The following is a 26123-nucleotide window of genomic DNA, read 5'->3' as shown; positions in this document are numbered from 1 at the left end:
GCAGAAAAGACAGCCAGAAGTTAGAGATGTTATAAGTAGCTAACTCCTAAAAACTGTTTTTGGTAAACCATCCTTAACTTGCTACATTATTTATGACCTCTTTCTCACGATAATCCCATAGGATACAGGTAAATACATACACCCACTGCTTACCTGAGAGTGGGTTCTAGATGCCATGTGTTGCACATAAAATCTCTCCAGTCCACAGTAGTGTAAGTGATGCTGTCCTCTCTGTCTTTGTCAGAGGAATTGTCATCATGTATAATAATTGGACTTTTCTGTCCTGGTCGAGTAGATAAGACCCGAGGTGGAAAAATGGCTATAATGAAAATGATAGATTACTATTACAAATATATATCTTATAAATTTATTTAATTCACCATATGAACAGTATAATAGGCTCCAGTTATCATTTTACTTATGAACTGGCCAAAGCCTCATTTAATTCCCTTTCTGAAAAACTAGTATTTTAAAATAAGCCATAAATAACTGCCAGTTATTGGTATTTCTTAGAGAAAGACAATGTCAAAGTTAACATGCCATTTTTTTTTGAGGAATAGCATATACTTTACATGTATTTGTGTGCTTAAAACTAATGGTAAAGAATGCTGAGATTTATTTGATAGCAAGCATAGGGCACTGAAATTGAGGTTTCCTAAGAATGGCTACAGGTGGACATTTTTTAACAGCTGAACATTAACATCCTAAACATCCTAACAGCTGAACATTAACATCCTAAACATCCTAACAGCTGAACATTAACATCCTAAAACTATGGAGTGGTGCACTTTAAATGAGTGAACTGTAAAGTGTACCACTCCATAGTTTTAGGATGTTAATGTCCCTCTATATATTTGAACACTGGTATTTAATTTAGGAGCTTTTTATGTAAGCAGTCTTTCACTTTTTATAGTGAATACTCAAATGTTTTATGAAGGAAAAATTCTTTTTAAATTGGTGATCATAATATATATAAAATTAAAATCAAATCTGAGACAAAAGCAGTTTTCATTTGGCAAACTTTAATATATATAGCATTTCTCTTAGAGCATAGGTTTTCAAGACACAAATTGGGCATAAAGTAACAAATTAGGTAATATGATAGTCATTATGTAACTCTAGTTTTAACTTTATTGTGAATTAGCAGTAGGGATAACATGTTGATTGGGAATGAGCCTAGGAATAAAACTGTCCTTAGGTTCACACTACATAAGTATATAGATGCCTTCAGTTACTGCCTCCTCACAGTCGCTCTGCTTTTATTACTGGTAGTCGTTAACAGTGCTACAATTTATCTTGATGTTCTAGAAGTATGTTGATTCTGGTCTAGTCTTCCATGCTGTCAAAGATAATTCTCAGGCAAGTTTATGCTTATATTGGTCAAAACTAATTGCTTTTAGTGCTTAATTACAAAATATAGCTATTTTAAATATTTTTATTTTTAATTGCAATCCCCCACAATAATACCACCTGGTATTGTAAGTCTGATAATCAAGTCCCCATTTCCTTTTTCCTATTGAAAGAATGTTATATAAGTTTGCTTTTGTACTTTTAAAGGTGATTTATATATTAAATTAATTTCAGGTGTACAACATAGTGATTTAGCAATTGTATACATTTTGAAAGGCTTGCCACGAAAAGTGTATTACAATGTTATGCACTATATTCCTTACGCTGTACTTCTCAGCCCCATGACTTATTTTATAACTGGAAGTTCGTGGCTCTTAATCCCCTTTACCCATTTCACCTGTCTTCCCACTCCTCCCCCTTTGGCGACCACCAGTTTCTTCTCACTGAGTCTGTTTCTCTCTTTGTTGTTGTTGTGCAACAGTTTGTATTTAAAAAGAAAGTTGTTTTTTTTTTTAAATATGCACAGTTCATGGCAGACCAAGACCAACACAGTATTTCATAAAATGACAAAGATTTCACATAATAACTGCAAGAAAGAAATCTGGCAGGCTTTTATATAGACACACCTACAGTTACCTAGAAAAGAAATCTGAACTTCACAGGTTTACTCAGAGTCTGTTTTTTTTTTCCACATTAAGTTTAAATATTAAGGCAGGGAGAAAAACAAGAGGATTACCAGGGACTGGTATATGTTGGTGCTATAAGTGAAGACTGGACCTACTTATATATAATATTTCCTATTACATGGTTTTAGTCATTTAAGTTTCAACTAGTGTCTCACAGATTTCTCCCAGTCATCATTACTGATTTTACTCTCACTGCACTTTTGGCACATCTAGAATGAAGAGTAATGGGGCAGCAATTCAATCTATGCGACGCTACTTTTGCATTGTTTTTTGGTATCTGTTTTCTTCACTTAAACATTCATCATGAGGCCATCTTGAAATACCAGCTAGACAAATTTTGTATTTTTGCTTATTAGGAAAATGAAGTACTATAGGGCAACCTAAACAAATACCATGTATTCCAAGCAATTAAAAAAAAAATCACACCTGTCATTTTACTACTACATATTTATATATTTGTGCAATAAATACTTATTGGGTAAATAAAGACCATATATTTGGAGACCATTCCATATCATTATATTTCTGACTACCTCATCTTTTAAACAGCTACAGAGTATTCCATTCCAGTATATGGGCACCATAATATATTCAACCAGTTCCTTTTTTTTTTTTTTAATTTTATTTATTTATTTGACAGAGAGACACAGCAAGAGAGGGAACACAAGCAGGGGGAGGGGGAGACAGAGAAGCAGGCTTTCCGTGGAGCAGGGAGCCCGATGTGGGGCTCGATCCCAGGACCCTGGGATCCTGACCTGAGCCTAAGGCAGACGCTTAATGACTGAGCCACCCAGGTGCCCTATTCAACCAGTTCTATATGGATATTAAGGTTACCATATGTTTCTTATTGGACAAACATGTAAATTTCCAGGGAGTAAACGAATGTTAGCTAGCTCATAAAAACAAAACACCACCACTGAAGTCTAATTTATTTATGAAAAGATAGGTTTTCTGCATTCTGAACAGATTTATCTACTCATTTACCTGAGTTTTCCTAACAATGTATACAATTCATGCTATTTCATTATGTAGTTGTTTCTTTAGCCATTTCACTTTGACTAGCAGTATTTCCTCAAAGAGATTTTCTTTCTCTTCCTCCTTTGTGAGATTCTCCTACAAGGTCTGATAATGTATATGGAGACATTTTGTAAAGTATAAAACACCAGTCAGTGTGAGCTATGTTTAGAAAGAGTGTCATGGACATAGCAGATACTCAGAAAGTCTGTCACACAGTTTTACTAATATATTATTTATATTTATTTCATTGATTGTTATTTACAACTCAAAGGAAGGAGACACATTCCACTCATTTTATCATTAGACCATAAAAATCCACATGAATGGCACTGACAACTGCCTTTCCTGAAACTGGAAAGGAAAAAAAAAAAGAATATGCTACCCACCTTTTTCTTTTTCTTTAAGATAAGCTGACACTAAATCATGAAGAAACATGATGAGCTCAGCATCCATAGTTACACAAATGTGGTCAGTGAACTCTGTCACCACACTACATTCTACCTTCGGCTTCAGGCTGGCATCTGCAATGGCAAAGGTCTATAGTAAAAGATTTAATGAGATAAGTCCCATTCTCTTCCTGTTAATAAGGGATTTACATGGGTTCATGTAAATGCATCCATTTGAATGCAACTATAGAGAACTGAGTAGTTTTTATATGTGATTTACAAATGATGACAGTTTACTGAGCACTTTCCAAGTACACGCCATTTATTCCTCAGAAAAACCCTCTGAATGAAATACATTATTATTGTCCCCCATTTTGCTGAGGAGAAAGAGGCACAAATGGATTAAATTATTTGCCATAGGTCAAATAGCTGGGAAGAAAATTTGACTAAGCAAATCAATTTCATTAGACTATATTACTATTACACAAATAACCTGTGAGAAGATAGTAACTGGAAGTTCCTTTAGAATTTTCTTAGTAACTTTAGAAACTATTTTTCCACATACCCTGTAATGAAGGTTCCTGTGGTTCTTGTACATGAATGGATTTAAATTCAAGCTGCATCCTTGGTAATGCAAAGATAGTCTCTGTTTCATGATTGTAACTAGAACCTCCTCTGAATCCACTCAACAAACTAGAATTCTTCACTGTAGTGCTATTTTCAGTGTTATTAGCATCAACATTACGAAGTAGGTTTAGCTCTACATGGACAATAATAAAGACAAGAAGAATCAAATTAAACCAACAGGCATTGATAAGCCTATAGCTTTCATGACACTATCATACACAGAATTTTTATCATTTTATTTTTTTTAAAGATTTTATTTATTTGAGAGAGAGAATGAGAGAGAGAGAAAGAGAGCACAAGAGGGGGGAGCGGGAGAGGGAGAAGCAGACTCCCCGCTGAGCAGGGAGCCTGATGCAGAACTCGATCCCGGGACTCCAGGATCATGACCTGAGCCAAAGGAAGTCAGTTAACCAACTGAGCCACCCAGGCACCCAGAATTTTTATCATTTTAAAAGCTGGAAAATAATGATTCACATTTTTAAAAACAGAGCCATATAAAGCTTTGGTCTTGAGATACCTATATATTTATCTATTTAAATATATTTATATATAGTGATACGTTTACATATACACGTAGTGTTTTACTTAGATAGATAGATAGATAGATAGAGATGTATATCACTATTCTCAAGACTGAAGCTTTATAACATGATTTTGGATAAATCTAATACATTTTATTTCTGTTTCTCAAAGTTTAAAATGAATATTATTTTTAACTAAATTCATGTCTAAATTTAAAGAGTTTCATTAAGCTCAGAGTTCTCTATAGATAGAATACTTTACTCTTATATAGAATTTGCAATTAAATACGTTCCTGACCTTGAAATAAGGTAGAAGTCCTGATTGTCCCCAACATAAGTGCTATGGTTTTCTTATAAAAATTAGCAGTTTTTAGGTACATGGGTAGCAATGCAGTTTGCTAATAGCCCCTCTACGGTATCCCAGCCAAAAAGAACCCCCTCCTCTAAAATCTCTTTTTGGAAGGTAGAATAGTCAGTACAGAATAGCCAATATATGCATAATCTTCATTTACTTCTTTATCCTCCTTTGTTCTCAGAACATTTTTAATAGTCTCTAATCCCTGGTGCAGCCTATTCCATGGTAACTATTTTCAGTGAGGCCCAAGTCATCTTTCCCATTTTGAAAGGTGGTTATTTTTAAGTAAAACATTCAAGTCTTAGCAGGTCTCAATGCAGTCACCTTTCCAATACAGATGACATGACTGGTAAAATCAGTACTATAAACTTGAACAAAAAACAGCCACAAACTAAGAATTTTCCTGGCCACATTATTACAAGACTGGTGATTCTAATCAAATGGAAAAACTCATCAAAAGCACTCTTTTTAAACTTATTTCAGAGGAATAGTATTTAGTTTCATTTTATTCCAACCACCCCAAACCTTAAAGTTTGTGGCATTCTATTACTTAGTTGTGTAGTAACTTTACCAAACTTCTGATGTTTAGCATCACTACAAAGGTATTTTTCTAACTATAATAAACTTCATTTAAACCAACTTTATTTTGAATGTTTTCAGTTACATCTAAAATAATTTTTAGTCTATGAGATGTTACACTACCAGGATGATGAATCAGGTACTAATATTGTTATTTATGAGTAAAATGAAACTAGTTTATTTTTACTTATTTTTAGTTTTTTAAAAGATTTTTTATTTACTTATTTGTCAGGGAGAGAGGGAGAGTGAGAGAGCACAAGCAGGGGGAGCGGCAGGCAGAGGGAGAGGGAGAAGCAGGCTTCCCACTGAGCAGGGAGCCCGATGAGGGACTCGATCCCAGGACCCTGGCATCATGACCTGAGCCGAAGGCAGATGCCCAACTGACTGAGCCACCCAGGTGTCCCAATGAAACTAGTTTAATTAAAGAAATGAAAATTCTCCCTCCACTCAAATTCTAAACACAGGCAACGGAGCCTCAAATACAGGAAAATCTCTCCAAAGAAATAAACTTTTAACCTTCATTCCTTGTGGCTGTAACATAGTTGAACCATTCTTTTACACTTGCTACTCCATGGGGTGGGTTTTCATGGCGACGCCTTGTTATTTTGGTTATTGTTGCCATAGGACTTTCCAAAGCACCACATGGTTTGGTAACCATGGTATTATGGCCCAGATGAAAATCCAACGTTTGTACAATATATGTAGAATGATCACTAGAGCCTAGAAGGAAAAAAAAGTTTCTTGATGTTAACAAACTATATTTAGATGCAAGAAGATAGTTGTGGCTCTAAAGCAACAGATTTAGTTAACTCATACATAGATAAGGGTGTAAAAAAGTGAGAAGTCGGAAAAAAAATCATAAATAATTTTTCCTTCTTTTAGTTATAACTGGATTTATCCCCGGTGATGAGCATCATCATTTTTTCAAGATAATGAGCATCAACCATTTTTTCCCTTCATCGTAAGAAATCACAACTTAGGAAATTATAACTAAAAGGAAGGAGGTTTATCACTGTAAACCGAGGTAAAAGCACGGCCTTACTGATAAAAGTTTTATAATTTAGTCCTGACTATTTCCTTAAACTACCACCATGTGTCTTTTATGTTTTTATAATATTTAGAATAACTATTATTATGACTGGCCAGCCACAGCAGCAGAAACTTTAATTGCCTAAGAAACAGAGTAAGACGGCGGCAAGTTCAGAAGTAAGTCCTTTAACATGCTCCAGACTTTATAGATATTGACTCACTGGCAATGAACTCCTTGACATGTCAAGTACATGAGAACAAATGGAGTTGGACTTCAGAAATATAACAAAAACATATAAAAGATATGAGAAAGGAAAATTACTCTGTCATTTATAATCATATCAGAAGATAAGAAAAGGTAAAAGTTACAAATGTGTCAGTTTACCATCTTCCCAGATTTTCTGAGCTTCGGTCCAAAAAGCAATATTTGGTTCTTCTAAGTGAAAAAGGGCCCAGGATTTTGAACGGAAATTTGGACCATGAAAACAAGCTAGTGTCATATGATTTCCATGCAAGCTCATTGATCCTCCGAACTGCATTCCATTTTCTGGTAATGGAATCTGAAATAAGGATATGTGGCATCCTGATACCACCTTCAATACTCCAGGCCAATGTCGATGATGAGCTGCATCGAGCACTGCAAGAAAATCAAAACCACTTATCCTCAAGTGCTTCACAAACACCCTGAATGGCAGGTAGGAAGGCAGCAGGCGGCTATTTTCTATAGCTGAAGTGATGCAGATAAGGGATGAAAACAATCCAATACCTGGTTAACATTAAGCAGAAGCTAATAAAAATATAGTCTGGGAAAAGATGCTGCGTAAGGATGGATAGAATTAATGAAAGTAGTAACTTGCTAATGATAATTATAACTAACACTTCTGTAAATTCATGATTTACAAAGTGCTTGTATAAACTTTTATACAATTCTCACAATAACTCTGTAAATTAGGGACTTGATCTAGATTCCTCTCAAGTGAAGCAGAAGAAGGGTTAAGTGAATCAGTGACAAGAAGATCTAGAAATCATATGGACGCTATACCCTTGTTACTCAAAAGTGAGGTCAGAGGGGCGCCTGGGTAGCTCAGTTGGTTAAGCGACTGCCTTCGGCTCGGGTCATGATCCTGGAGTCCCGGGATCGAGCCCCACATCAGGCTCCCTGCTCCGCGGGGAGTCTGCTCCTCCCTCTGACCCTCTTCCCTCTGGTGCTCTCTGTCTCTCATTCTCTCTCTCAAATAAATAAAATCTTAAAAAAAAAAAAAAAGTGAGGTCAGAGGACCAACAGCAGCAGCAACACCTGGCAGCTTGTTAGATAGAAATAGAAACTCTTAAGTCCACCCTATACCTACTGTATCAGAATCTGCATTTTAATGAGATCTGAAAGTGTTTCAGATACACATTAAAGTTTGAGAAGCACTAATCAGATGTACAATTCGTATTTATATTTCTCACTTATCCCAATAATGTCCTTTTTGGCTGTTTTCCACAACTCTCATTCCAGATCCAAACAAGGATCACACATTATATTTAGTTATCATGTCTCTTTAGTTTCCTTTAATCTAAAACAGTTCCCTAAGCCTGGTTTGTTTTTCAAGATAAGGATTTCTTTTAAGAATCTAGGCTAGGAGTTTTGGGGAACATCTCTCTAATTTGTATATACCTGACACCAATTCTAGTTTAAAGGAAATATAAGGACTAGAGGAACAAGACAAATGAAACCACAAGCAAACAACTGAAAAAAAAAATTTAGAAGGTCGGAGATTCTGCAGGACAACAGGCTAATAAGTCTCTTCAATGAGTCAGATCATTAAAAATAATAAGGACTATGCTGAATTAAAAGAGAGTAAAGGAACATAACCAGATTTAACTTGTGATCTTGAATCTGATATATTGGTTTGGACAAACCAGTTGTAAGAATAATTTTAAGGTCAATTATAGAATGTGGTCAGAAGGCCAGAGGAGATAAACATTTAGCAAAATGGAAAACTGGATACTGTTCACTAGAAAAGGTTACAAAACAGTATGAACAATAATATTTTGGTAAAAAGTACATGTGTTATATAGGTTTATAGAAAATGATCTGGAAGTACATACTCTAAATTGTTCAGAGTAATGATTTCTGGGTGGAACGTGATGTTTCTATTTTTGCTTATATGTACTTTCTAGGCTTTTCCAATGCATATGTACTGATTATAAAGAGTTATTTAAAATGATCCTGATTCTGACTACTTTTCACCACTTTTACCTCTCTCTGGGTAAAGCTGCCATCACTTGCTGCCTGGACTCTTCCGATGGCCTCCTTACTATAACTATGTTTGCAACAACAGTACTTCCACTCTTCACCACCTGTAGTCTATTCTTCATACAGCAGCCAGAATGATTCTTCAAAAAGGAGTATTTTAAGAAAAAGTAAATCAAATATGAAATCTGTTCAGAACTCTCCAATAGCTAGCCATCATATTCAAAATCTTGTCTTTGGCCATTCATGTCTGACACTTTCCTGCTTGTTCACTCTGTTTCACCAAAGTAGCCACCTTAATAATCCTCAAACGGTTTCTTCTACCATAGGAGCTTTGCACTTGTCAATAGGTCCCTATGTCCAGAACTCTCTTCCCCAGTGGAGATCTTTCTAGCCTAGAACTTTAAAAGGCTTCTGTGACCAACCTTTCTAAACTAGCTGGCCTCACACACTATTCTTTATCTCCTTCTCCTGCTTTTTCAGTATGTCTTTCTATCTGAAATTATCTGACATATTTAGTTAGTAAGTTAGTAAATTAATTATGGTCTATCTCTCCCATTAGAACAAAGCTTTAGGGCGCCTGGGTGGCTCAGTCGTTAAGCGTCTGCCTTCGGCTCAGGTCATGATCCCAGGGTCCTGGGATCGAGTCCCACGTTGGGCTCCCCGCTCAGCAGGAAGCCTGCGCCTCCCTCTCCCACGCTCCCTGTTTGTATTCCCTCTCTCGCTGTCTCTCTCTGTTAAAAAATAAAAAAATCTTAAAAAAAAAAAAAAAAGAACAAAGCTTTATGTAGGCAGGAACTTTGTCTACTAGGAGATCTCCTATGCCTAAAACAGTGCTTAAGAATATAGTTGACTTTGCTGATTGAATTACTGAGTGAAAATAATAATCTGCCTAATATGACACAGTTAATAAATCCAAAAAACTCCAAAAAAAATCCAAAGCTCAGACATTCTGATTCCACAGCCCATGCTCTAAACCAGAACATGGTATTGTCATAATTATTATTCAAGAGCATGGACTGGGTGTTGGTTATAGATGAGTTGTGGCAGGAGGAGGAGGTAATACATGATGACTTCCCAAATGATGGCCTTTAATTCTATTGGTGGGTAGGAAATCAGGTACTTTGCTGAGTGAATAGAATAAAGAGCATATGGATCACTTCGTAATGTATGGTACATAGATATTATTTAAATTAAGATTGTAACACAACATTTAGTGAAAGATAAAGCATACATAAAGGCTTAGTTCTGATTCTTACATTGTTCTTGTGAACTTCTCTCTAGGTTATTAGTCATTGTCTTAGGTGGAAGATATGGAACAGGTCCCCAGGTAGAAAGAGCTCGTTTGCTGGTGTCAAATTGTTGTGTGAAAAATTCCTGGAGCTTCATTCCTATTTTTATCAGGTCTGGTGTAGTTGATCTTGATATCATTACTTGGAAAATATCCCACTTCAAATCTCCATGGACAAATATTTCACTAAAGCATAAAACAGAGTTATCATATATCTTACAGAAGATAGCTTAAAAAAAAAAAAGAAAATTCCCTTCTCCACACAGGTTTTTCATTCATATTAGTTGCATAATATAAAATCATTTTGCAAAAAAAATGAATCATTTGTGTTTTCTCACTGGATGAGAGAAAGCATACTAAGAGCAGTCATACAAAGTGTTCAGAAAGTAACATTTCACTAAATACCTTTTATCAGTCATGCTTGAATCCAGTGTGTTATACAGATTTACTTTCCATTCATCCTGAAGCTTGAGATCAGCATTACTGAAGATACCCATGAGGATACTTGAGCCCATGTAATCAACACGAGCTTCAGTAGAACCCATAGTAATCTGAATTTTGTGACTAGGTTGCTGATTTGGATGTTCAGAAATATGAGCTAAAATAGAAATGATAATTACCTTTCATAGAAATACCTAACGGGGAAAACTTATCAATTTTCAAAAATTTGTTTTCAGTTGTAAAATTTCAACATACCAACCATCTCCAAAGCATTGACATCTATGGTCCCTCCAACTACTCCTCCTTTAGAATCCAACTGTGATCTTCCCAGACCTACAGACATGCTTATCTCTCGATCTCGATTACTTCCTACCGACAGACGGCCCTGGCTCTTCAAACCACTAGTTGTCCAACTGGAGAAAAGAAAAAGGGTTGTTAATTAGACATAACCGCTTTCAATGTCATGAATTAAAACAGGAGTTAGAGGATTTTAAAAAGTTTGACAAAACAATACATTTCTTATAAAAACTGTGGTAAATGTTTGAATATTGATAATAAAGCTTTCTTCTTAGCAAATTACACTGTTTTCCTTATAATTTTCTCTTTTTAGAGGACATATTCCATGTTGTTTTATATTACAATACCTTTAGGATAAAACCATTTTCAAGATAAAGCAATTTATAGCTTTTTTCTACTGTCTCAAACACTTCAGTATTAAAAAGGTTTTAAATTGCTTTATTATAAAATAAGAAAAATTACAATGAATGATTAATTTTCCTTGTATCTGAATATCTTACGTTGTATTTCCCATTACATTACTCATATTCATTTGAACGTTTAATTGTTTCAAGTTGATGGCAAACACGACCAATGTTTCCCATGGGGTCCCTTGTTGGCTTGCTGCTTTGTTCGATTTGTTAAAAGGAGTTGATGTTTTTGAAAGTGAATCTAAAAACAGAAAAATCAAATGCATATTCACTCACATAGCTCAATTAAAAAGTTATCATTCTTACGACTATAGCCCCAGAAGTAAAAATATGGTATTCTTGATTAAAACCTAACATCTAATAGCTGTCATATTGCTTCTAAAGTACTAGCTACCATTTACTGAATGTTCAGTTAAGGACTAGCAGTCCTCTTGAAAGCTCATAAAGTTCCGTATGATCTCCATTTTACATGAGGAAATTCTGGTGTGTGTGGGATACAGCAGCACAGATCGTCACCCTGAGATTTTCTTAACAAAGGAGAAAATCATAAGTTGCGGCTGCCAAATAGAGGACTTGAAGGCAGGGACCGTTCTGAAATGCAGACGCCTGCTGAGGCGCCCATCTCCTGGGTTCCTGTGGGCTCAGCGTGTATCTTGAATCCTGCATTTACTCATTATACTTTAAGCTTGTGACATGAACTATATCATTTTTATATGTTCAGATACAAGTAGAGTGCTGAGCACATAAAAGAGTTCAAAAAACACTGGCTGAATAAAGGAATGACTGAATGGATGAATACCAAAGATTGATTTTTTCATAAATGAGTCTGACACTCAGGAAAAAAAAATTAACTTTTTCAAAATCAAACATTTTTTCCAACATCACAGGTTTGTTTTACTTCTAAAAATAACTACCACATGGAACAAACTAATAATATGCTCATTTCTCTCTTCTTTTCCCTTTTCAAAGCTACTAGCCATCCAGCTATCTCTTCTTCTGGCAAATACTTTGAAGTGTCTGTTGTTTGGTTTTGGGTATTCCCACCCCTCCATCTTCCATAAAAATCTTCAAGAGTATATTTTCCTACAGTTGAGGCAGAAATCTGAGAGTAACTAAGATTTTTATCTTGGGGGCATTGGAGGGATAATGATAACAAAGAGAGCAGTGTTACCTCTTCGGGGAACTGAAGAATCAGACACACTCCTTGATCTTATGGAAGCTGGGGATTTTAGGCTCTGTGCTGCTGTCCCTGGTGACATGGTGCTGTTTGTCATATGCTCATTGAATACATTAGGTGACTGAGGCATGTGGGTGAAAGAGGCTGACTGACTAGGCTGCTCCCAGGTCCTGCAGTAAGCTTTTCTTGACGATTCAGGAGAAAGATGCTGGCTTACCCCTTCAATGGAATCAGGTGTCCCTGGGCCAGATGCTGTTAGAAAAGTAGAAACAAAATTAACAGAATCAAAATTAATCAGGGTACAATCTCCACATTATAAAATAATAAATTTCACCACTCTACCTTTTCTAATCATAGATTCCTTCTAGTTCTCTATTTGAGAACTGTACAGCAATTTATGGTTTGCAAAGTACATTCCAGCATGTTATTTTATTTAATTCTCATGATAATTCATGAGAGGGGCAATACAGGTACTCTTTTTCCATTTTACAAATAAGGGAATAGATGGGCGCCTAGGTGGCTCAGTTGGTTAAGCATCTGACTCTTGAAATCAGCTCAGGTCATGATGTTAGGGTCCTGAGAGCTAGCCCTGCACTGGGCTCTGCGTTGGGTGGGGAGCCTGCTTGGGATTTTCTCTCTTCCTCTCCCTCTGCCCCTCCCGCCCCCCCGCCAGGTCGTGCAAGTGTGCACACTCTCTCTCTCTCAAAAGAAAAATAAAAAAAATAAGGGATAGACTCAAACTTGGATTTCTAATATTTTCTACCGTATCATGTTAACTCTACCTTTCACTTACACAGTATACTACTAAAACATTCTCTAAGTCCAAGAGAAAAAATGCAGGCAATGTGATAGCATATCCCCGACATTTTCTGTTTTCCATGCTTAATTAATCATGATTAACTTGGATGTCTTACCAAGTAAAACAAAGTTTGGGGTATCAATCATTGATTCCTGTTACTACTGTAACCAAAATTAAAAGTAACATAAGTATAATAACAATTACATAACAAGCTTACTTGGCAAATTTATAGTTTGGTCTCCAAGGAATAGGCGTCTTGCAATACTTCTCCTATACCAGGCTCTTGGAAATGCCAGAATTTCACTGAGTCGACGCATATCATATTTAAAGGAGGCAGACCCTATATCACATACAGCTGATACATAAATAAATAAAATCTGTTAGAACAGATTTCCAAAACCTTTAATATTGTCACATGGTAGGTATAACACATGACACAACTAAATTATAATAATGTTATAATTAATGAAATATCAAAATAAGTTACAAGGTATGATTAGTAAGTGATAATATTTGTTCCTTCCACAAATGATAAAAATAGCACATTTTTGGGCACCTGGGTGGCTAGGTTGCTTGAGCGACTGCCTTCAGCTTAGGTCATGATCCTGGAGTCCTGGGATCAAGTTCCGCATCAGGCTCCCAGCTCAGCAGGGAGTCTGCCTCTCCTTCTGACCCTCCCCCCATCGTGCTTTCTCTCATTCTGTCTCTTTCAAATAAATAAATAAAAATCTTTTAAAAAATAGCACATTCATACACTATTCCCATTGCCTTTTCTGAGGTGAGGGCAACTTGGAATTCTGTTTTCACTTTATCATGAAATTCTGAGGGGTTCTGAAGATCAGACTTATTGACAATTTTCAACTTTAATATAAGGCTCTTCTCAAATATGGAAACTGAATAATTGGGATGGGCAGGGACACAAGCTTCCTCAAAAGTAGTTGCAAACCAAATAGTGTGTGGCAAGAACTACTATTTTCCTTTTAGACAAAGAGCAGGGACTTGTCAGTCTGAAGGCATTGTGATGACCGCTTCTTGGGGTTCTGCTCTGAGCACTCTTCCGCCCCTGCTTTACATGCTCTATCGTTCTTCCACCAGAGCTTCCGTAAGGAGTTATACACCAGTGTCCCCCAAATCTAGTATTTCTGTTTCAGCCTGAGTCCATATCCACATAGCCCATCAGCCAATTATCTACAGACTCTCCCACCTAAACGTCCTATTAAGCACTTTCTTATTTTTGATCTAAGTTAATGACAGTCCACTATCCCTTCAGTCACCTAAGCTAAAAACTTGAGGCATCCTTGTCTCCTCTACTCCTTACACAACTTGTCCTCAAGCTTGTGGGTTCTATTTCTCTTAAAACCATTCCCTCTTCTTTTTTATTGTCACAGTTTAGGGCTTCACTCCCTATTGTTTGGTCTATTTCAACATTCTTTTCAAACATCTCTCCCATTTTTCATGCTGCCATCAACTCTTTCTAAAACACCAATCTGAAGCATCATCCCATTTCTTTTTTTTTTTAAATACAAACTGTTATTTTATAATACCTATGCAAATTTATTGTGTGTGGTAAGAACACTCAAGATGAGATCTACTATCTTCACAGATTGTTTTTTTGTCTTCACAGATTTTTAAAGTGTACAATATAGTACTGTCATCTTTAAGCACAGTGTTGTTATCCCATTTCTTAAAAACCTCTAATGGCTTTTCACTGCCCAAAGGATCAGAACCCTGTTCTTTAGCCTGGCATATGAGTCTCCCATCAATCTAGTCCTGGTGTGTTTTACCAGCTTTCCCTCTAACCAACTCCTCTCTCCCTTGGGACATTTAACTATACAACCAGTTAAATGTTCAGTTATACCTATGCTTTGCTTCAGTGAACCAAAGTATGATCCAAAAGCATACTTTCTGATGCTCTCTGTACCATTAAAGACCATGTTGCTATAGCTAAGAATTTTTTTTTACATAATTTTGAAGATCTGGCCCCAATATCATTTCTTTTGTGAAGCCTTCTTTGATCTCTTGAATAAAACAATCTGTTTCTTCCTCTTTATGTAAACCTCCATTACAGCATTAATCACACTGCACTGTCATTTATTTGTTTACTTGTGAGACCTTGCCTTATTCATGCTGGCACCCGGAATCATCTGCCAGTGTCGGCACAAGTTCACTGTAAAATATAGGCTCAGGGTATGTTTGTTGAATACTAGCTTTAAGTGTACCTACTGTATTTGTGCAATTAATAACTTTAAAAATTTTCACTCCCATAGTACTCTGAATTCTTAAAAATGTTCCACATGCACTTAATTTTAAACAGTCAAGTCGCAACATAAGGAAAATGAGCAAGTGATTTGCCCATAGGTATATGGCTAGTTACAAAGCTAGCAATACACATGTACACAGCTTAAGATCTAATGACACTAAGTAAAAAATTTTTAACCATCATCCCTCATTAGTGTTTTAAGAATTTACAATCAGAAAACTAAGCTAATGAAAAATCAGAAATTTTACCAATTCATGGTAGAGAAGTGAAGAAAAGCAGCAGTTTTCAGTGACTTAACTAGGTATATTTTGGACTTTGGGTGACATTTCTCTGCATTTACCTAGAAATCATATTCCTAACATGCTTACTTGGACTGAGAGAGTACCTTGGTCTAGACTGTTACTCCTCTCACTTAAATCATTCATCACTAAAAGCTTAATATTACTATTAAAACACTGTTAAAAAGAAGGCCCTTACTTAATTCTGAAAAACAGCATTTTAATTAAGAAACTATACAATTAAGTACCAGATATATTGATTAGTGTAGTGTCCATTTTGCTTGCAGATTTGCTTACAGACTGACTTTCAAAAAATGAGGCACCTCCTGAGCGCCTTATCCGAGACAAACTCACTTTTACAAATTCAAGGTTTATACTGAGTGAGTCTTTTCGACCAGTGACTGAAGTGGGTTCTTCATCCACATTCCCTTTAAAACAAAAACAGAAACACAACACACACACACACACACACACACACACACATATTTATATATGTATGCATATATATACATGTATGCAACTATCTGGTTACATGAAATTATCTACTACACTTGAATATGCCATCAATTAAAATCATTTTAAGTGAGGTTAAAAATTTAAGAATGATCTAATGAGCATTAGCATGCTTAACAACAGTTTAATAGTTTCAAGCCCATAAACAATAGTGATGATTTTCACAATACTTCTCCAACAAAAACTAGCACTGACATGGAATATATGTTTTTGTTACTTCTCTAAGCAAATCAAGAGACATTCACTAATATCAACATCTCAGACATTTTTAGTGGTAAATCTGCACTTTAAAATGATAGTGAAATTTAAGTTGGTTAAATAATGACAAGTAGAAGCAACAGCAGCAGAAGGTGGTTTCATTTTAAATTGAGAAATGTGATGCACACACTTTAAAAACTGACTATTTGCAGAATACAATTTCTTATACAAATAATGATTTGGTAAAACATTTAAACTTTTCAGTAACATAAATATCCTTTTTAAATCCAAAGATTATTGTGCTACATGTCATTTATACTGTTTTAAAATTCTTATATAATTAATTCACCTGAATTATTTATTTCATATTTCTACTTATGTAGAGACAGGATATTGTCAAGAAGAAAAATAAAGTTTCTGATTTTATTTTATATCCATTATCTTTTTAATTTTTAAAAATTTTTAAAAATTTTCTTTTATATCCATTATTAAAGGTACTGTGATTTCTGAAAAGATCAAAGCTTGAAAAGGTGCTATAAATTAAAAAAGATGGAAATACTCTTAAGTATACCTAGTCCTCCTGATCCAGGTGTGAGCCCAGAAACAGCAGTTTTTTGTTTCCCTGCTCCGTACGGATGAAATACATAAAGGGAAAAGTCAGACATGCATGCAGTGAAGCTCAACCCAGACGAACTGCTGCTAGAACTGGTCAGATCTGACTGACTACTACTATGTCGACTTCTGCCAAGAGGGCTGCCTAGGCCGGATGAACCTATAGTGAAAACAAGAAATCCAAAATATTTATAAGTCACAGAAGATTGTAAAAGCCTGTCACTTAATACATTCTTAAGAACCAAACAGGACTTGAAATTAAAATGGAAATACTCAAACATTAATTGATCAATAGATTTAAAATCTTGATATCAAAATAAAGACTTAGATGTACTTTTCAATTAATTTATTCTATTAACTGGGGTTGAATACTCTGTTCATCTTTGAAACAATTATTTAAACATTTGATTGGCCAACTCCATGGTTTCCTGTTTCTTTTCTCCTTTGCCCCACTGGAAGCAGGCAGTGGAAGAGGCACAAAATAGCTGGGACTTAAGTGAAGGGGGAGAACTATAAAAAATCCAAATCATATAACTGGAGTCCACATTTCAGTAGCCAGCAGTGGAAATAGAGCAAGGTACACAAATGCAGAAAGTTAAAGATCTCTTTCTCTGAGAAGAAGCAAGTGTCCTCATTGGCAACACTTACCATAGGTGGTGTATAGGCTAATTCAAAATATGCTTTAAATGTAAAAAATACGAGTAAAGCATCTTAAGAGAACATTATATGATTTTGCTAATAATTCCAAAATATGTATTTCCAAAATATACAGACCTCCTTTGGATTCATATTGCAACTGGTTACTTGACATCTTACTAGAATGTGTCACAAACATTTAAAGCTCACCATGTCCAAAACTGAACTCTTGATCTTTACCCCCAATCTATTTTTCTTCCAGGGTCTCCCAACTCCAGTAAGTGGCATTTCCAAGCAAATAGCTCAGCCAGAAACCTAAGAGTTATTTGTCATTCTTCCCACTTCTCTCTATCATGCAATTTATCACCATTATCATTTCAATGTCTAAGAACATATATTAAGCCTGTCCATTTCCCTGTATCTCACTATTGTTACTCTAGTCTAAGCAATTATCAGCTCTGGACTGCTGAAATGGCCAACTGTTCTCCAATCAACTATCAGACTACAGCTGGACTGGTGGTGTTCTGAAGGTGTAAATCAAAATCTCACATCTACTCTCCTGTTTAACCTTCAGTGGCTTCCCCACATCATCTGGCTCTTTCCCATCTCTCTGAATCTTTTTCATACCAATCTACCTTTTGTTTGTCACACGCCACTTACACTAGTTGTTTGTGTTTTTTAAACTTGCCAAATTCTTTCTTGCTTCATGGATTTTGTGTTCTCTACCTAAAGTGTTCTCCATCCCAACTCTCTGCTTGGCTAACTCATACTCACTTCACATTTCCACTTAAAATACACTTGTTTGCTTATCTTCTGTTTCTCCAAATTCAACTTAGGTTCCACATTAGCAGGGACGTATCTGCTAGCTAGGTTCACTACCATCCATTCAACCTCTGGCATGGACCCGGGGCCCCAGTAAAGTTCAATAAAGATCCTTTGAAAGAATGGATACTGTTGTGGCGTCTGGGTGGCTCAGTCAGTTAAGTGTCTGCTTTCAGCTCAGGTCATGATTTCAGGGTCCTAGGATCAAGCCCCAGGTCTGGCTCCCTGCTGAGCAGGGAGCTTGCTTCTTCCTCTCCCTCTGCCTTTGTCCCTCCCCTTGCTTGTGCTGTCTCTCAGATAAATAAAAAATCTTAAAAAAAAAAAAGAATGGATATTATCATAACCTATACTTCTTATACATTTATTCTTATCATTATTCTTCCTGCATGTTTTATGATGATAAAATGAGGGATGCTATTTCATTTTTTTAAATTTTTTATAGAATCAAATTGTGGACATAAAAAATAGTCGCTCATTTCATATTCCTTTCACTACATATACTTAGTATGGCACATATATACACTACTACAATAATTTAAGTGTCATTAATTTGTGGCATTTTGTCATTAAGAAAAAAAGTGAATATCCCAACAGAGAAATGGACATGGGCATATTTATCTCTCTCCCGCATTAGCCAATAAAATAATAACACATAAAATAAAACCCCATTTTAGCCCATCACATTAACAATGATTAAAAATAAATTTAAAGTGTAATGTTGGGAAGAATACAGTGAACCTGGTGTCTACACACACTGTGGTGAGGATGCAGAAATCTTATATTTACTAGGCTAGTAAAACATATCAAACACTTTAAAAATGTTCACTCTCTCTGACTCAGGAATTCCACTTTTAAGAATTTATCTGAAGGATGTTGATTTATATATAAAGATATTCATCTCAATATTATTCACAAATAGAAAACAAAAGGCCCAGGGAGTCTCAAATGTATGACTGAAATGATGGAATATCGTGCAATCATTAAAATTATTTTAGAAAGATGAATATTTAATAATTTGAGAAAAACTTATATTTTAAGTTTTTAAAAGATATATAGCAGAAGAGATCATATTTAAATTTTGCCTGGGAAGAAGACTGTATCTACAAAAATGCACGAGAGTAGGTAGGAAGTGATAATACTGGTTATTAAGATAAAAGGATATTATTTTCATTTTTAGTACTCTTGTTTTCTGTATTTTCTATAATGAACAGTGAGTTAATTTTATAATCAAAAAGTAGGTTTTCAAAAACTGACACTACCACTCCAATATTTTATAGACTACAACACAATTCCAACAGCAATATTTTGGAGCTAAGTGTGACAGTGGGCAACCACATTAGCAAAAACTTATTTCTAAAATATCAACTTTTTTTTTTAAGATTATTTATTTATTTATTTATTTGACAGAGAGAGACACAGCGAGAGAGGGAACACAAGCAGGGGGAGTGGGAGAGGGAGAAGCGGGCTTCCCGCTAAGCAGGGAGCCGGATGTGGGGCTCAATCCCAGGACTCTGGAATCATGACCTGAGCGGAAGGCAGATGCTTAACGATTGAGCCACCCAGATGCCCCTAAAATATCAACTTTTTGTTTTCCTCTTTTATGAGGAAAACTTTCAAAGATTCACACAGCAAAGCAATGTTTTGTTTTAGCCATTTTTTCAGTGTCTTCTGACATTGCAAAATATCCCCTTGGGGCTTTTTTTAACCCCTGGTTATGAACCATTGTTTTAATGATAGTTCTCTTATTAATAATTATCAATTTTCACTCATTCTAGTCTCTTTAAGAATGGTCAATAAAATCTTTATCAATTGCAAATGCAATCTTTCTATGATTTTTAGGGCAGAAATGACACTGAGCTTTAATACAGTGAACAGTGACGTTCTCACCAGGAAATCATCAGTTGTGTGTTAAAAACAAAACCTTTCATGAAATGGACATTTGAGTTATAAATATATACATACATTATTACAATTACACACACACACACCCACCCACTACCCTTCATACAATTTTAATTCACTGTGATAAATTCTTGCATGATAACTGTCTTATTTTCCATTTGCAACACTGATTACTCTTAAATGTAAAAATAGAGCATAAAACATTCAAAAGTACTTAAACATATAATACATTTACTTCATAGTGCTTGTAGTGTGTACATTCAAGCCAACCAAAAAATGCTATCCAACTGCCATTCACTTGTACCAAAATATATTCAAAAGACTTTGATCTCAATATATTTTTCTATAAATACTCTAATTCTCAAATATTCTCCTTTTCCAAATTTATTTTTTAGTAATATATACTAATCACTATTAAAATATTTATTTGAAAATAGTAGTTGGCTTTCTACCAGGGGAATAAAAGAGTGTTTCTATACCCGGTATTCCAGTTTTGCTTGTAGAGGTCTTTGTTCCACTCTGAGTAGCATTACCTCCAGGGGATAAAGTCTCTGTGGGATACGTGGTCCCTAAAGTCTCCAGTTCACCTCGGTTGGAAGAAAACACCAAGTCCAGGGATGGTAGCTTTAGCATGCATTCTACTCTTGATACTGGTAAACAGCTAAACTTGATCTGTGAGGGCTAAAAAGTGCAGAAAGCCAAAAAGAAAAAAAAAGTTTCTAGGTACTAGTTAAAAAATTTCACACTGGATTCCAAAAAACACAATTTCCACTTCAGTCCACATATAGCAAATTATTTGACACTTTAAAGGCTTTTGTGTTTAATGTCTTAGCTTTTTCAAACACATACATGATATATTAACCAAAATTTATTAACAAAATGGCATTTTAGGAATCACCTCTGAGTGATACATATTCAGATATTTAGATGATTCAGAACATTAAAGATATCTATGTTCATATTATACTTGTTCATAATCAAATTTTTAAAGGAAATAATTCCTCTTATACTAAAATTTTTAAAAAGCTATTTAATAAGTTTTATAAACTCTCAAGGCCTCCCCCATTACATGTTTTTATCGTATCTTCAAAAGGCTAATGTAAAACTCCATCCTGAAGCCCTTTTGGCCAAACCACTGTTGTAGAAAACAGTTTGAACAGATGACCATTAGTGTTTCTTTTATTCTTGAGATTATCAGATTTACCTGAAGGTAAACTGAAACCTGAAGTTTGGTTACAAGTAGTTTTCAAATCCTCTTTAATAAATGGACTCAATCAGATGCTAATACAGTCCTAAAGGGCGACTGTTAAGACTGTATTTTAAAATAAAATATTAAATAAAAATTCCATAACTTAGCAAAAATCTAACAATGGTACTACTGTGTGACTTACATCTCAATGACACTTTATATTTGCCCCAAATGGACCATAATGGCAAGAAATACAGGTGCCATAAAAAAAAAAAGGCATAAAATTCTAAAAAAAAAAAAAAGGGTTTTAACTTACACATTTTTATTTTTGCCAAAAAAGTATAAGATCTAAATTTTGAAAGCCCAAAGATCTATGAACCTCCTCAGCAGAAAAGTAAATACACACACAAAATTGTACATATACTTCCCAGAGGTCCAGGTGATCTCTAAGCCATTATAGGTTTACTAAAGGTCCATGAATCCAAGGTTAAACTAACTTTAAGGGAAATAATGTTGGAAATATTCAAATAAACTTAAGAAAAACATTTTTCTTTAGGGGCGCCTGGGTGGCTCAGTCGTTAAGCGTCTGCCTTCGGCTCAGGTCATGATCCCAGGGTCCTGGGATCGAGCCCTGCAACGGGTCCCTGCTCAGTGGGAAGCCTGCTTCTCCCTCTCCCACGCTCCCTGCTTGTGTTCCCTCTCTCGCTGTGTCTCTCTCTGTCAAATAAATAAATAAAATCTTTAAAAAAAAAAAGAAAAACATTTTTCTTTAAAACAAAAAGGAATAAATGAAGTATATCACCTGAACTCGTACATAAACCACAACATCTACAGGGAAGGAAGAGTAAGCAGATGTCGAAGATGATACTAATGATGTTGTTGATTCTTCCATAGGATCTGGTATTTCAAAATGTCCCATATCTTCATCTTGTGAACTGACAGCTGTTAAAATATTTAGTTTTATTATTAGGGCAAGGGCAAACTATTTTTTTTTAAAGATTTATTTATTTGAGAGAAAGAGAAAGAGAGGATGCGCGTGTGCAAGCACGTGGGGGGGAGAGGGGGAGGGGAGAGAGAGAATCTTAAGCAGACTCCATGATCAGTGTGAAGCCTGACGGGGGACTCCATCTCATGACCCTGAGATCATGATCTGAGCCAAAATCAATACTTGGATGCTTAACTGACTACACCAGCCAGACACTCTGGGAAAACTATTTATCAAAAGATCCTTTCATGGGGCACATGGGTGGCTCAGTTGGTTATGCATCTGCTTTCGTCACAAGTCATGGTCCCAGGGGCCTGGGATCGAGCCCCGCATCAGGCTTCCAGCTCAGAGGGGAGCCTGCTTCTCCTCCCTCTCCCTCTGCTCTTCCCTGCTTGTGCTCTCTGGCTCTCTCTCTTTCTGTCAAATAAATAAATAAAATCTTTAAAAAAAAATATCCTTTCTCTTACGCTAGTACTGAGATCAGGGATATGAACACACAGAAATGTGCTTCTGTAGCCCATCATTCTATACATCTTTCCCTATTCAAACCTCCTGCTCATTTCTCCAAATTCTAATTCCCCTCCTACTATAACAAACACTGTACAAAGAAAATTAAGCCTTTGCCCTCAAGAAGTTTCCAGTCCAAGAGGGAAGCTAATGTAGGAATTAAGGATGTTAATTTTATCATTAACTAGCTGTGGCCGTGGGAAAATCATATAACCTCACCAAGACTTAATTTATTTGTAAATGAGGACTAGATGATTTCTCAAGTTCTTTTCTTGATTTGTAAATGAGGACTAGATGATTTCTCAAGTACTCTCTATAATTCTTGACTACCGAATATATTATATAATAATATATAACAGCATTAAAAATCCTTCTAAGTAATAGAATTTTTAAAATATTTGTGATGCAGGGGCACCTGGGTGGCTCAGTTGGTTGAACATCTGACTCTTGATTTAGGATCAGGTCATGATCTCAGGATTCTGAGATCAAGGTCCACGTTGGGTTCTGGAGTGGGCATGGAGCCTGCTTAAGGTTCTCTCTCCCGCTTCCTCTGTAACACCCCCCCACACACACCGACTCTGTGCTTGTGCTCTTAAAAAAAAAAAATTGTGATGGGGAAGTAAGTATATAAGGAGGATACTTACTTGTATAATTCCTTTCAATTGGTGTAATTGGGATAGTTTCCAGAGCTTTTTCCAGAAAATCTAATAGGCAGGGACTAATAACCATTTCTTCTGGCAATGACTGAAGTGCTACCCAAGCATATAATTTGGCTGTTTTTACTCCTCCACTTCCTTTTCCTTTGGCTAGAACATTTACAAATGTGAGGTCAATTTAATAGTTCCCATACAACATATAATAATTTTGTGAGAAATCAGAACTATATATGACAGTTTAATCAGGTGAAGCACCTTATACCTAAACCATACAAGAATGCAATAAAAATAGCAGATTGATAGAAATGACATATTAATATTAGAATATAAAGATTAATGATGCACATAAAACAATAGTTATTTCTACTTGCTCTAGGTCACAAATGTTGCTTCAATTTTTCAAGTTTATAATTTGCTTAGTGTCTCATTTAGCATTATTTTGTCCACTTAAGAAGACATAGAGAAATCTGATGAACAATATTTTGTGTTAAGTGAGGAAAAATGTTTTCAGGCTTTCCTATGTTCCTGCTGTTCTTAGCTTGTAGATTTTTACAATGCCTCCCTACATGGACTGCCATCCCTCTTTCACTTCTACATAACAAATATTTCTGTGTGAGTAGAATGAATGTAATAGCTAACTAAGATTTAGCTAACTCTGGCTTAGGTTTCCACCTCCAACATATATTAGTTTTGTAAACCTAGTAAATCAGCTCAACTTCTATGAACCTGAACTTTCTTCATTTATAAAATGGGGATAATAATATCTGTCCTGCACTTAATGGGCACAGATGTGCCTTGTCAATTCAAAAGTGATATAAAAAATTTTATGCATTATCACATTTATTAGCTATTTTATTGAGCATACAGGTCAGCCCTATTCAGTGCAGGAGAAAACTACACAAGGGCATGAGTACCAGGAGGCAAGGGCCACTGGAAGCTATTTTGGAATCTGGCTACCACACCACATGAATAATACCTTATATGTATAGAATTTCCAAGAAAAGGGAATATCAGAACAGACAAGAATTAGTTTAAAATGTTTCATTTGAGAGATGGAATTTGATATATAAATCTTTTAAGATATTGTGGAAGTGAATGTTTGTGATTTCTGAGGCTAAGCCATAAAAGATACTGCAACTTTAGTAGCTATGTTCTCTTTTGGATCACTCCTTTTGAGGGAAGTCAGTTCCCTTGTTATGGGAACACTCAAGCAGCCCAGTGGACAGCCCCACAGCGGGAGGAACTAAAGCACCAGTTTGCCCATCATGTGAATGGGAATGTGATGGAAGTAGATCTTCCAGACCCAGTCGAGCATTCTGATGACTGCAGCCTTAGCCAACATCTTGACTGCAATGTCACGAAAGACTGTAAAGTTAGATTCAGCAGCCAAATTGCTCCTGAAGTGCTGATCACACAAACTGTGTTTAAGGTTATAAGCCACCAGGTTTGGGATCATTTGTTATGCAGTAATAGATAATTAATAAATGTGGTTGAGACCAATGTACTTTGTCTTAAAAGTATAAGTTTGATGCTTCCATCTAGATCATAAACTCCCAAATATGAACTACATAAAAATTTTTCTAAATACATATAGATCTAAGAAGTTAAGTAAATAAACTATTTAGCATATTAAGTTTCTTTTAACACTGATATTCTAAGGTAGTATCAGTTTGAAAAATAGCCAAAGGTCAGGCCACACTTTCATATGAGTTTTATACAGTCATTATTGGCAAGTCTATGTGATCTTTTCTTTAACATGTAAATTTGCAAGAAATTCTCAATAGAGCAAGTAGTTGATGATTAAAAAGTTACCAAAAAAATTAAAAATAACGTATATTTTCCTGAAATACCTGAGGGAATAGGTGGGGGTTGGGGAGGAAGTAAGGTGTTAGTCTTGCTCTGGGCAGTGCAAGGTAAAGGAGGAGAAGGAGGAGATGGTGCACTATCTTTCATACCATACAGCTTGGACTCTTTAGAGAGGGTTCTTGGCAAGGAAGATCCTCTGGAGGCATTGGGTGATTCGGTCTTTAGTGTCTTGGAATTGTAATGCAACTGTATTAAGACAAATAAACTTTCAAAATTAAAATAATGAAGATGAGAAAAACCAACATATGTAGAAAAATGTGGAAGAAAGAACACCAATCCATGAGTCAGAAGACCCAGTTCCAGTTCTTAAAAGTTAAACGCTGTGATACTAGCAAGATTCTTAGCTGTTTCTCATTTAAAATTTAAAAAGTCATCCCAGATAATAAGTTCCTTCTAGCTTAACTTATAGGATTCTATTATTCTAAAATCTAAAAAATAGGTGTTTAGTTGGACTAGGAAAGGTTTAGCAAATGTAATGACTATCAATGCATAAAA

General features: G+C 35.6%; 1 protein-coding gene across 10 annotated transcripts in view; it reads right to left on the bottom strand.

Moving 5' to 3' along the window:
• BLTP1 (bridge-like lipid transfer protein family member 1) overlaps positions 1-26123 on the bottom strand; it is a 207764-nt gene that overhangs the window by 3050 nt on the left and 178591 nt on the right. For 8 of the 10 annotated variants that reach the window (XM_073892215.1, XM_073892217.1, XM_073892219.1 and 5 more), the window contains 17 exons: positions 25613-25814; positions 23751-23912; positions 22417-22556; positions 20905-21106; positions 17025-17225; positions 15991-16170; positions 13422-13559; positions 12400-12657; positions 11319-11469; positions 10777-10934; positions 10486-10678; positions 10049-10266; positions 6936-7187; positions 6038-6241; positions 4005-4199; positions 3440-3574; positions 154-319 (listed from right to left, as the gene is read on the bottom strand). In XM_073892215.1, coding sequence (XP_073748316.1) covers positions 154-319; positions 3440-3574; positions 4005-4199; positions 6038-6241; positions 6936-7187; positions 10049-10266; positions 10486-10678; positions 10777-10934; positions 11319-11469; positions 12400-12657; positions 13422-13559; positions 15991-16170; positions 17025-17225; positions 20905-21106; positions 22417-22556; positions 23751-23912; positions 25613-25814 — 3155 coding nt within the window. Of the gene's footprint in view, positions 1-153; positions 320-3439; positions 3591-4004; positions 4200-6037; positions 6242-6935; positions 7188-10048; positions 10267-10485; positions 10679-10776; positions 10935-11318; positions 11470-12399; positions 12658-13421; positions 13560-15990; positions 16171-17024; positions 17226-20904; positions 21107-22416; positions 22557-23750; positions 23913-25612; positions 25815-26123 lie in introns of those variants that run through there. The other 2 variants (XM_073892221.1, XR_012378024.1) reach the window with 2 other exon arrangements.

The sequence above is a fragment of the Callorhinus ursinus genome, unplaced genomic scaffold (genome assembly GCF_003265705.2).
Source record: "Callorhinus ursinus isolate GAN/ISIS: 27379988/994484 unplaced genomic scaffold, GSC_fseal_2.0 scaffold4, whole genome shotgun sequence".
NCBI lineage: Eukaryota > Metazoa > Chordata > Mammalia > Carnivora > Otariidae > Callorhinus > Callorhinus ursinus.
This window is presented reverse-complemented; position numbering and strand designations above follow the sequence as displayed.